Source organism: Hetaerina americana, unplaced genomic scaffold (assembly GCF_022747635.1).
Source record: "Hetaerina americana unplaced genomic scaffold, ioHetAmer1.1.p SCAF_3, whole genome shotgun sequence".
In the NCBI taxonomy this organism is placed as follows: Eukaryota; Metazoa; Arthropoda; class Insecta; order Odonata; family Calopterygidae; genus Hetaerina; species Hetaerina americana.
Genome location: NW_027286874.1, coordinates 34,380,208 through 34,393,552, shown reverse-complemented (window position 1 = coordinate 34,393,552; position 13,345 = coordinate 34,380,208). Strand labels below are relative to the sequence as shown.

Here is a 13,345-nt window from a genome sequence, read left to right as displayed (position 1 = left end):
TTGAGGAAATGTTTAATGGGGCATGAGAAGAGCAGGAAATAGGCATGAAAGTCAACGGACATAGTAAAATTTGCAAATGATGAAGCTTCAGTAGGCCAATCAGTCAATAGGTTGCCGCCGGTCTGGGGCACATTGGAAAGTCAGTGCAATAGTTATGGGATTAGAATCAATGTAAACAAAATAGTTTGTTATTTTCAAGAAAAGAAAGCCAGTTTAAATGTTATTGTAGGAAGGAGTACGTTAACTGGAGTAAGTGGAACAGTTTACGTATCTGGGAAGTGTTTTTGACCAAATTAGTCAAAGTATTAGGAAATCAAAAAGAAGAATTGCATTAGGCAGAGAAGTTTTCAAAAGGAGAAAGGAATCGATGACAGGGGCACTGGGTAAGGCTGTTAGGAAAAGACTCTTTGATATTGGTGAAAATTTGATGTGGAAAATGTTATGTATGGTATGGAAACATGGTCATTGAAGCAAGATGCTTGGGGTAGATATGTGTGTGTTGAGTTGGATGGAAAAAGTAAAATGGACAGAAATGTAAACATATTAGGAATTAAATAAATCTAAAGGCTTCCACGACATCTATCTGATGAAGGGCCATTTTTTTAGCTGTTGATTTGATATTCAAACTGGGAATATTATGTGGCAATCATTTATTCCAGGTATTGGCAGTGATGCTCTTTTTAGTTTTGATATTAGTTTGTGTTTCCAGTAAACCTTAATGCGAGCAGCGCCATCAAAAACTAAAATTATGGTTTGTCCCGTTTTGCTCGTACCAGGAGCAAAAAGTGGTGAGGGATGATACTCATAAAAAATACCTGATCAGGTTTCAAACACTGAAGAGTGATTAGGAAAAAGGGCAGCTTGTTTTTTGAGTCTGGTTTGTGAGTCTCTAATGGGAATTCATAAAATGAGAAGCCTACTTTTATATCAGTTGACTGGACTCTTTGTTTTTAGGTTTTTACTTTCATAAAATTGTAATAGAAGGAACTGGGAAAGAAAAAAATAACTGTGATTAGTGATTAATAAATAACTAGAATATAATGAACTTATTAAAACAAGGCTCGACAAAAAAGCTAACACTATTACACAAAAGTTAAACTAGAAAAATATGCCTGTCTCTCTCTCTCTGTCCCTACAGGAATTATTTAAGTATATCAAGACCCTGGAAATACCTGGAGCCATTTTAGTTTTCTTACCTGGATGGAACCTGATATTTTCTTTGATGCGATATCTACAACAGCATCCTGTATTTGGTAAGTATTAGAAATGTTTTTCTATACTGCATTATGTTCCTATCTTCATGAAGAAATTATAGGTAATTGAGTAACTTGCCCGGAGAAGCGGAATCATTTTTTGATTTGCCAACGTATGAGATCTCTTGTACCATGACCCTATTTCTCTCTCTAATTATAAATCTGATGTCATCATTTTATTTGTGCCATCAAAGCTCATTAGCTTAAAATTTCTCTTTGAAAATTTCCTCCGAGAAATATCCAACTATAGCAGAGGAGCTATTTACCACAGTATTATAAAAAAATTTTATTTCGAGTACTGTGACTGTAAAACTCATCTGCTAATGTTAAATTATCTCCTTTTTATACTTGATTGTGAAATAGGAATATAATTCAGAAGAGTACATGACCTCATCCACAGTCCCCTAAAACCTACTTGAAAGACATTATTTTCATGATGTAGTCTAATTACAGCTTCTACTGATGTATGGAGGGTTCTAATTGTGGATAGGTGTGAACATAAAATACTAGTAAACATAGGAAACCATAAGTTGAATATTCCAGATTTATCCCTGGAAAATTATCTTTAAGAAGCATTTCATCCTCCTCTGTATCAAGTATTTTGATTAGCAGTGAGAAATACATTTACATGTATTTGCATTGATGAATACCTACCTTTTGAATGATGAGTATCCTTGGTTAGGAAAATTATTATTATAATAAAAAAATTACATTTGTCTTCAATTAAGTACATGTTCTCACAAAACCTAGGAACGCCTACAGTTTTATTCAAATCTGAAGAGAGGCCCCATTTTTGATGCCATTCCCTTAATTAAAATTCTACTTGTCCTCACCAAGTGTTTTACATGAATTGAAACACCTAGATTCCTTTTTATGTTCCTAATATATTTCTTTGCAAAATTTATTTATCATATTGTTATAGTGTGCTTATTTTAATGATATTGATATTTTTATGAATATGCTGGCCACCTGAGTGCCTTAATTGAAAAACTAATAAATTTATGGCATTCATTTTTAAAATGTGAAAGTTAAATTTTGTGCATTTTGAGGAGATTTTCATAACACCTCAATTATCAAAACAGTTAGGCTTAAAGATGATTATAAAGAGGATTTTAATTTTTATTCCTGTGGCTACATTGATTATGGTCCTTTCAAAAATAAATTCCAACAGCCATGTAGAATTTGCACTTTTTATTCATAATTGGAATATTTATCTCTATTTTAACTTAAATATTTAGTGAAGTTGATTCATATTATTTTGAAGTGTGAGGGTGATTATAAAAGTTCTCATAATGGAGTTGAAATTAACAGCTTACCTCAGTGAAACTTTTGTTATTTTTCAATGCAGTCTCTCCGTACACTAATGCTCTTGGTCCAGCGATGTTCCAAAGTCTTGGTCCCCTATCCAAAATTAGAATTCTTAAGGCCTTCAAAATACCTGTCTAGTTTAGCTGTTAGTTCTCTGTTTGAAGAGAATCTCCATCCACTGAAGAAAATTTTGAGTTTGGAGAAGAGATGATCATCTGATGGAGCCAAATCAGGAGAATAAAGTGGGTGTGGCAACAATGCATAACTAAGTTCATATATTTTTGACATGGCAATGTCATTTGTGTATGGGTGTGCATTGTCTTGATCAAAGATGACTTACTTCCTTGCCAAACCTGGCCTTTGTACGTGCATCTTTTGTTGTTGTTGGTCCAAGAAGGTTAGCGTAGTATTGTCTAGTAATTGTGTGACCAGTAGGAAGATAATCTATCATCAGAATCCTTTTCGCATTCAAGAAAACTGAAGCCATCACTTTTCCGGCCAATTGTATTGCGTTTGCTTTCTTTGTTGATGGTGAATCAACATGTTTCTACTGCTTTGACTTTGTTTTTTGTCTCTAAGGTATAGTAGCGGATCAAAGTTTCATCTGTGGTCACCAACCAGCACAGGAAGTCTTGTTGCTTGCCCTTAAAGCGAGTCAGACATTGTTCAGAAATTTCCATTCCGATTCGTTTGTGATCTTGCATCAAGAGTCGCAGAACCCTTCTATCAGATAATTTTCTCAAATCCAATTCCTCTGTTGAAATGTGATATGCCCATTCTGATGACATCCCTAAAGCTTCAACGATTTCTTGCTCTTTCAGTTGTCAATCTTTCATGATCAATTTATGCACTTTTCCAATAATTTCTCAGGTAATGGCACATTTTGGCTGACCATTACGTGGATCATCATCTAAGCTGTCCCGACCAAACTTAAACTAGTCATCCACGTGAAAACAGTTGAATATGAAGTAGCAGGGTTCCCCTGGGTGTTTTGAAAGTCTGTATGAGTTTCCTTTGCTTTCATACCGTTCTTGACGGAAGTATTTGATTACTGGTGGAATCTCAATTTTTTCCATCTTTGCAAATCAATACGCAGTAACGACCAAAGAGAGGTGTTCACACCACATCTCTTCCCATAACACTGACACACTACATGTTTACTTATAAAGGATTACCTATTACTATGCTGGAAGTTCATTGCATTAGAGCTGACACCTGGTGATGATTCCGAGAACCTTTCCTACTACCCTTGTATCTTAAACTGTAATGGCTCATAAGACATCTTAGAACCTGCCCTTAGTCTTCTTATTTTTTTGCATCAACATATGTCTGCTCTTGTGTCTTTAGTTTTGTATTTGAGTGCTTGTTTTTGTGGTAAATGTAGTAGAAGTGACTGCATAAACTTAATAATATTAGGTATGAAATGACATGATATATCTATTTTACTAAATAATTTTTAAATGTAATATCAAGCGCTGCATAATACTTAATTTTTATGATATTGCTAGAGACCTTCATTTATAATTTGAACAAATATGGTATTCTTCCTGTTAATGAATACATATACCAAATAAAAAAATATGTAACTACTTAATGTATTTTATATTTCAGGCTCAAATTCTTTTCTCATCATTCCTCTGCATTCTCAACTTCCTCGTGAGGATCAAAGGAGAGTTTTTGAATCAGTGCCTCCCAATGTGACTAAGGTAATTAGTATTTCTGTGAAATCAGTGATACTTTTTTTTGGCATTTTTCTCTTCTGCTTACATGTATGTGTAACTGCATGTAAGCGGAATGTGTGTTTATATGTCTGTATATTTCCATATGCAAACAAAGTCTTCCACCTGCATACACACAGTAGAGGTACGAGGGTCATCCGGAAAGTAGTACCCGTTCGTGCCGCATGAAGTGCTGACGACGCGAGTAGCCGCTGGACGAGGTCAGATAGCTTCAGTGGCTTGTCTGCCTTCTCTGAGCCAAGTTGCGTGACGCTAGCATTGCCTGTGTTGTTTCTGTGATTGTTTACAATGTTTAAAAAAATTGAGAACGCCGCCAGTTGTGAAGTGAGGGCAGTGATTAAATTCCTCAATGCAAGAAACGTTCGCCCATGTGATATTCATCGCCAATTAAAGGAGGTGTATGGAGACAATGTAATGGACGAGTCGTCTGTTCGGCGGTGGTGTCGCAACTTCAACATGGGGAGGGGGAACACACACGACGATGAGCGTTCGGGGAGACCGTCTGTCATTACAGACCAACTGGTGAGCTCAGTTGACGAATTCGTGAGGAACGATCGGCGCGTCACAATTGATGACATCTGTGAGCATTTTCCCAATGTTTCTCGAACAATTGTTCATGAAATTGTTAAACACCATCTGCATTATGCAAAAATTTGTGCAAGATGGGTCCCTCGCGTATCTCAATGAGCTGGCGGCGAAGGACTATGCAGCAGGAATACAGAAACTTGTCACACGTTATGACAAATGCCTTAATTTGCTTGGAGATTATGTTGAGAAGTAGTTTAAAGTATCCTCTTTCAAATAAAATTTTTTATGTTTGTTAATATTTACTTTTGTGTCTTTATTTCACGAACGGGTACTACTTTCCGGATGACCCTCGTACATTTGTCTGGAAATAAGCATGAGAACCTCTAAGCAAAATTTTGTTAAGAAGTGATATTATTAGAGGTATTGAAATTAATTGTATGTCAGTAATAATATTAGTAGTAACTTGTCTGAACTTTTAATGTCCCAAAACGTATTGTTAATTTGCGAAGGGAAAAACTGTATACAGTAAACTCTTGGTTATCCATTTGTGAATTATTCATTTTGCAGATTAACCATGCTACTCTCTTCCCAGCACCCTAAAATTTTAATAAGATTAGTAATGCAAATATAATTAAATGCTTTGAAACTTTGATGCTCTTTGAAAAGTAAAGGTTTGAAATACCTTTGCTTTTTTTTTTTAAAGTTTTTGATTTCACAAAATCAAAAGTTTTCATTATTATTCTGGGCTACATGATTGGTTTATTATTTGGAGGAAAATACGTTCTGCTGTTCACTTGATGATAATTCCTTGTTCTTGTAAAACTATCATTCCATCCTTATAAAAAGGCCAAAAAAAATGAAAAATTTGTACTTTCCATTCCTATAAAAACTTGAATTAATTACATTGAATGAAAAAGGAGCATTTCCGTATGAATCTGTTTATTTCATCACCATATTTTCAACGTATTTCAGTTATTTATATTTTTTGATTATCCATGTTTCATCATGTAACCATTTGTTGTCAAGATTTCATTGTGTGCATATTTATTTTGAATGCACACTTTTGCTGTTATTTGATATTTATATTTGCCATTATGAGGTGTTTGAAAAAGAGGAAAGTTAAGATAAATGTTAAAATGGGAAAGCAAAAACTAGAGAAGATGGAAAAGGCTATATATCTTGGAAGTGCCTTGGACTGAGATGGTCACAGGAGTAGGGATACGATAAGAATTGCATTAGCCGATGGAGTTTTCACTAGGTGGGAATGCATGTTATGGACAATAAGTCAGGAGGTTGAGAAAAGACTAGTGAAACTTTAATATGGAGTAAATTAATTATGTACAGGTGTTGGCTACCGTGGTGTTTCATAGCTTGTTGCTGCGCAACTTAAAGAGATCAATCATATTTATTGTCCTTTAGTGATGACATTTACCATCCTGTTCAAGGTAATATCCTCAGGACAATGATTTCAACGTGATCAGCATTAATGCAATTAATATTGCTAATTATAAGTCCTCATTGACATAACAGTATGCGAGTAATGATAGCATACTATATTGTAATTGTATAAGTGAAGTGGTAACATTCACCAGTAAGTGTGCTATTAGCATCATAATGGCTGTTAGAATATTTTCATTCTTGGTATTCAATAGATTAAGTCGTTCCCTGACTGTGAAATAGTAATGCATTTGTTATTTCTTATAGGTTATTCTTTCAACCAATATTGCAGAAACCTCTATCACCATTGATGATGTTGTGTTCGTCATTGATAGCTGTAAGGCAAAAATGAAGCTGTTTACATCGCACAACAATATGACCAATTATGCAACTGTGTGGGCATCTCGTTCAAACCTTGAACAAAGAAAAGGAAGGGCTGGGAGAGTTCGACCAGGGTTTTGTTTCCACCTATGTTCCCACGTAAGTTTTGGAGAAGTTGCATAATTCTCTTTAAAGTTTGAAGTTGATTGGGTATGTTTTTAAATGCTTGCTAAAATATTATCTTTGTTTAGCTTATGTGCTGTGGAGGGTGTGGTTCTATATTGTGCTTCTTTTCGTAAAATGCTACAACTCGCAATTAATGTTAGCATATCATAGCCATTTATGTTTTATCTCACAGTCCTATATATTAATGAGAGGAGTCTAAATATTATAGACATGAAAAGCTTCTCCTACTTAGAGTCGTTTTTTTTTAGATTTCTATGATTTTTATATTATAAAATAATTTGTCTTTTTATCCTTGCATATCATCAAATATGCAATATACCCACTAGCCATACTTATATGATGTGCTTAAAAAATAAAGTTTTATGATCCTTGACAGCTTTTGTGAATCAAGTGCTGAAAATATCGATAGAAATGGCATGGATTTTAAAAAGAAAAAGGAGCATGCTTTCTCGCAAGCAAATACATGCATTCTTTTACTGTGATGCATGAAGTAAAATGTTTTTTGCACAGTATAAATTATAATTTTATTTGTACAAAAAGAAATTGTTGTCTCTAACGTTTAATTCAATCTAGTATTACTTCGTTGTAGATAATTTCTGTTAATAACATTTTTTGGTTCTTTTGGGTTCAATGTTTTCATTCACAGGCTAGATTTGAAAAATTAGATGAACATATGATACCTGAAATGTTCAGAACTCCGCTGCATGAGTTGGCATTATCCATTAAACTTTTACGTTTAGGAAGCATAGGAAAGTTTCTCAGCAAAGCTATTGAACCTCCTCCAATTGATGCTGTCATTGAGGCAGAAGTATTACTTCGAGGTATGTTCTACATACTTTTAAGTTATAGTGATGTAATTTCAAGAGATATATTCTGTTATAGCCAAGAATTAACTATGGCTCATTTAATTAACTACCTTGGTAATCATTTGTGACTTATAGTTAATAGTACTTATTAAAATTAATTTTGTATGGTGAAGAATATCCAAGTACCTACTATCTTTTCCAGAAATGAAGTGTTTGGATGCAAATGATGAACTGACTCCACTGGGCAGAATATTGGCTAGATTGCCAATTGAACCAAGACTTGGCAAGATGATCATTCTTGGGTCAATGTTTTTCTGTGGAGATGCTCTATGCACAATAGCTGCTAATAGCTCTACATTTCCTGAAGTTTTTGTTACTGGTGAGTGTGGTTTTGGAAAATTTATTCCATCTCAGTTCTTTGAGTTCAGCTGATCAAGAAAAGTATTTTTCCCCATTTTATGACTCAAGCAGAAAGTTATTGGAATTCCAAGTATTTCAGTTTATATATATAGGAATAACATGATTTTTTGTTGGCAAATACTTTGCTGTTCTGCTGTCTAAATTTGTATCCTTGAAATGCTATAGGTAAAGTATTATTATTTTGTGTGCAGTATTTGGCACCTACAATATGAAAATGACCTACATTTCCAAAAATTTATTTTTTAATGTTGATATTTGATAAAATTAGATTAAATTATAACTTAATTTTGTAGGTGTGGCTTTATAGCCATTCATCCTACCAAATAATGAGTCATTTCAGAAAATTGATTAAAATTGCATGCCTCATAGTTGTTTAAATTTGGTCTTCCAGAGTCCATGACAGATGACCAACATGCCCCTTCAAGTCTTAAATATTGCTAATGATTATTTTAGTTATTTAGTTTGTGCTATTACCTGTTAATAAAATTAACTTTGCTACTCTCTGGGCACCCTCAGCTCCACCCAAGCTTTGTGATTTTTCGGCCTTCCTGGGAAACCATAGCTGGCACAGGGAAAGGAACTGTCCTCCCTACCCTGTTGTGTGAATTTCACACTGTCAGGCTTAGTGCTGGGTGAACTCTACCATCACCTACCAAACCGACCTTCAGGTTGATTACTGTATTTATGGCTTTTTTTTACTGAAGGTTGAATATTCTTCCCTGAATGAACTGTGGAAAAGTGGAATTGAGAATCTGCAGCGATGAATATGTAGTCACCTAAATGTCTAGTTAAGCATTTTTCTCAAAACTAAGCAATGTGGCAGAAATACATATTTTGTGATCAGTACCCACATCCACATTTTAGGTCTCTGTTCGTAGTTTTAAGGATTCTATTTCAAAATCAGATTTATTTGCACATCTATTTGGCTCTGTGGAAGGATTGGATTTTAAAAAGGGACTTTTTAATGTATTATTCTACTTTCAGTTAGAAAATATCATGGCTTGATTCATGCTCAAGATTCAATAAATACCAATTTATCATTATGCAGGCTTAGATCAAAGGCGTCTTGGTCATCAGCAAAAGTCTTTTGCTGGAAATCGCCATTCAGATCATGTGGCAATGCTGAATGCTTTTCAGAAGTGGACCAGAATGAAGCACCGTGGTGAACAAGAAGAGATAACTTTCTGTGATGAAAAAATGCTGTCTCTGCCAACTTTAAGGGTAACTTCTGATGCCAAGGTGAGTGGGCTAATGCAGTAATTCATAGCTCTGACATCCATTGTCAAGGTTTTTAAATAGTTCAATATTTTAGTGCAACGATCCAAAGTAAAATGGTTTTAATGAACTGCAAAGACTGTTAACATATTGTAGAAGCTACAAATCATCCATAGTAATTTCAGATTAGTGAAATAGTCAATGATTGTTTTTTTAAATAAAGGATCAGCTGAAAGATCTTCTTCTCCAAGCTGGCTTCCCAGAAGAAACAATGCTTCCAGGACAGTTTAATTTTAATGGCTCAGATGAGAGGCTGGATATGGTCATTGCACTTATGTGTATGGGTCTGTATCCAAATGTTTGCTATCACAAAGAGAAGAGGAAGGTGAGTTAAATGCAGTTGGTAAATGTTGATTTGTATTGATTTTTGTTAAATTGGCGGTAAGTTCATGTTTTCATAAATTGGATGTTACACCTTTCTAAAATTTCAGGTTTTAACTGTGGAGGCAAAGGAGGCATTGATACATAAAACTTCAGTGAATTGCAGTAATTTTGAGCAACATTTTGCATTTCCATTTTTTGTTTTTGGAGAGAAGGTATGCTTTACTCCTGTTTTTTTACTATCCCAATTGTTTTATTCATTATGCTTGGCTCATTTGTCTTCATGTAAATCTTATAGAGTGGTCACTCAATTGCAAAATTATATTTCATTTACAAGTCTAGAATTTGATAATTCTGTAATGTCTCAATTGTTGGAGATAGCATAAAATAGTTTCATTGGATATTGTTAGTAATTTGTGTAACCTGTTATACCTGTGGAGTATTTGTTTCAAATGAATGACCTGAGAAAATGATTTAGATTGTAGCTTAACTTTTGGTGTAAAGATGCTTCCTGAAAGTCTAGTGAAACTTGTCTGTCAAAGCAAATAAACATAGTGAGCCCTAGAAAAGAATGCAGAGATCTGAAACACAATATTAACAGTAATTACCGGATAGTATAACTATAATATCTACTGTTTCTTTTACTTTCATAAATCCCTCCTTAAAGTAAAAATTTTGTAAGTCAAAGCAATTTCTTAGGATAACAATGGCACAATCTGGATTTCAATGCCTAACTTTGTAAATATTACCATTGAATTACTAATTTAATAGGATTTACGTATCTATATTTCCTCTTTTCTACTTTGCTATTTTGTTTGATAGATTTTAAATGAATACAGTCTTTTATTTATCTCTTTTTCTCATAGATAAGAACACGTGCAGTGTCATGCAAACAGACTACTATGGTAACTCCAATTCATCTCTTGCTCTTTGGCTCTCGTAAAGTTGACTGTGTGGATAATGTGGTCAGATTGGACAACTGGTAAGTATTCAAATATGCAGTATTTATTAGCTTCCGAAATAAAACCATTTTCATTTTCACACATAAGTAATTTTTTGGAGTTCTCATCTGAAGTTTTACCACTTTTGCTATTTTCAATATTTGCAATAAATTACCTAATCAAATTTGTAATGAATAAAATCATGCTGAAAAAGAGCCACTAACTGAAATGCAATGCTGGTGGAATACCTGCAAACATTTCTGAGATGTCTGCTTCTGAAACCAGAAAAAAATTAGATTGTACAATATTTTATGTACAGTATCAAGCATTGTGATAAATAATTATGAATGTTTCAAGAAGATCAGTGGTTATTAATATCTATATAATGTTAGTATAAAAGGTTGCATGTCTAATTATGACATATATTTGTGAGTAACTGTCAACAGCCCATGACTGTTAGAATATATCAGAATGTAGGTATAGCAAAATATGCACAAGTGAGTTTGTGGATTAGTTAAGAAAATCACCATCTTATTTCAAAGGTGAAATCTCTTCTTTTATGTTGCTTCTAACCTAGACACTAAGAATATGAGGTTAAAGACAATATTTATAAGCATCCCACTTATGCATTTGCTCAAACAACGCAGTAGGGTTTTAAGTGACGATAGTTATTGGTAATTTTTCCTTTACACAAACATTGACCTTTCTTTATTGACTTCAAAATGCAAACAGAGTTCATTTGCATAATTATATTATGAAATCAGAAATATTAAAGAAGTTTTAAATTTATAAAGCCACTCTCACTTCTGTAATAATCATCTTTGCTGATCAAAACATTATCAAGATTTGGTTCTGTAGGTCATTAAACTTGAAATGTGCTATTTTACGTATATAATACAATTATCTTCAATACCATTACAAGCATTTGCACCAGATCTAAATAAAAAAAGTAACTTTGGTTGATAATATTGTACTACTGTAAATTTGGCGACAACCCTGAATAAACAAAAAACCTGATTTCACTAGCTAACTCTTCATTGGTTTACGTCAATCATTTTGTAACATCATTCTCCTCATTTATTTAGTATGAACTTTATTAAATTCCTGTAAATGGATATGTACAGGAGTCAGAAGTTTGTGTTTGACTTAATGCAAGGAAAAAAAATTTGAACCTAGATTTTTTGATTAGTTACATTTAAAAAAAAATGAATTTTTACTTTTTAGGATTAACCTGGACATAAAACCAGAACTTGCTGCCGCAATTTTAGCTCTTAGGCCTGCGATGGAGGCTTTTGTAATAAGAGCATCTTCAAACCCTGAGTCCATTTCAGAGCCATCGGAAACTGATTCCGAGGTAGTGGAAGTCATCCGAGAATTATGCAGCATGGAGGCTGGGCGAGAAGGAATGGCACCACTTCCATCTAGAGGAAGTTTTAGAGGGTAAAGAGAGTGCTCATATATTTATTTAACACTGACTTACTTAAAATAAAGTATTGCACATCAAAAAGTCTTTCAATCCTGTATAATAATGGGAAATGTGTAACAGAGAAAATGAATTCATTGGATCTCAGAATGTTATGGTATAAATTTAAATTAGATTGTTTTTATATCAGTCTATGCTATGCCATTTCCTTTAGCAATTTTCACCTTCATTGTCTGAAGAAGACTGAGAAATCTGAAAAAAGAACTGAAAATGAAATCTTATAAATATGGGGTTATACATGTGTTTGAAAAATAGGAAATTGCATGGGATGTGATGAAATTATCATAAATTGCTGGAAAGTTTATAGTCCGATAATGCTAATATGGGATTGGAATGTATTTGTGATATTTCCAAAAAATCTAAAACTACCTTTCAGCCTACTGCTAAAACTAACTTTCAGAAAATGCAGCTGAATGTGGAACTTCATCTTCTGGGAGATTGGAGTGATGATATGTTGGGGATATGTTATTTGGAATCAATTATGAATTTTTGGGGACTTAATTTATAGGAATTTCTATCTAATGTAAAATGATTGAAACAAATTTGAAATAGCATTATTGTCTCCCCAAAATAATACCTCATCAGTTCAGAGTTAGACAGGTCTGATATCATAAAAGCCTGATTTCCTCATTTTTAAAATGAACTACTCTTAGAAATTTATAATGTGTGTTAAATCTCTGTTACGATTAATACATCTCTCTAAAGGCGTTTTATGAGTCCTGATGGTCCTCCTCCTGCCAAAATGGGCCGTGGAGGTAGCTGGTCTGGTCCTAGTTTCTCAGGTTAGTATGTAAAAAAATTCCTATATTTTTTATCCCTATGTACAGTAAAACCTCATTATTTGAACTCTCACAATTCCAAATACCGTGTGATTTGTAACTAAGGGCAGTCCATAACAAAAAGAAGAGGAATTTTTAGTCTTTTTATTACAAATAAATCCAAGTACATCCACATGAACTTTTGAAGTGATGACTCGCAGCCTTATGATTGGTTACAAAATTTTTCTCTGAAATATTTGACGCCATTAAGCATTTGCATATTAGAAAGTTCATGTAAACTTTTGAAGGTGTTACATTTCTGCTATTCTTTTCCTGCAAAAAACCCTGCTGTCCCCTTTTGGCTAGATTATAGAAATGACCTCAGAGGTGTAACAATTTTATTATCTCCTTAACTTTATTTCTCATTCTGTGGATTAAGTGGATAAGAGAAAAGGTATGGTCACTAAGCTTTTGAATCTCAAGAAGGATGGTGACTGGAAGAAGCAGAAATTAAAATAAATTGAGGTAGGGGAGGCAGAGGTCCTAGTCACCCTAAAAGTTGAGTAAAA

At 33.8% G+C, this 13,345-nt stretch overlaps 1 protein-coding gene across 2 annotated transcripts in view; it reads left to right on the top strand.

Moving 5' to 3' along the window:
* mle (dosage compensation regulator mle) overlaps positions 1 to 13,345 on the top strand; it is a 53,835-nt gene that overhangs the window by 34,966 nt on the left and 5,524 nt on the right. For both annotated transcript variants that reach the window (XM_071587740.1, XM_071587741.1), the window contains 11 exons: positions 1,139 to 1,253; positions 4,173 to 4,267; positions 6,533 to 6,745; positions 7,419 to 7,593; positions 7,781 to 7,957; positions 9,047 to 9,237; positions 9,437 to 9,598; positions 9,705 to 9,809; positions 10,461 to 10,576; positions 11,760 to 11,975; positions 12,724 to 12,800. In XM_071587740.1, the coding sequence (XP_071443841.1) occupies positions 1,139 to 1,253; positions 4,173 to 4,267; positions 6,533 to 6,745; positions 7,419 to 7,593; positions 7,781 to 7,957; positions 9,047 to 9,237; positions 9,437 to 9,598; positions 9,705 to 9,809; positions 10,461 to 10,576; positions 11,760 to 11,975; positions 12,724 to 12,800 (1,642 nt within the window). The remainder of the gene's footprint in view (positions 1 to 1,138; positions 1,254 to 4,172; positions 4,268 to 6,532; positions 6,746 to 7,418; positions 7,594 to 7,780; positions 7,958 to 9,046; positions 9,238 to 9,436; positions 9,599 to 9,704; positions 9,810 to 10,460; positions 10,577 to 11,759; positions 11,976 to 12,723; positions 12,801 to 13,345) is intronic.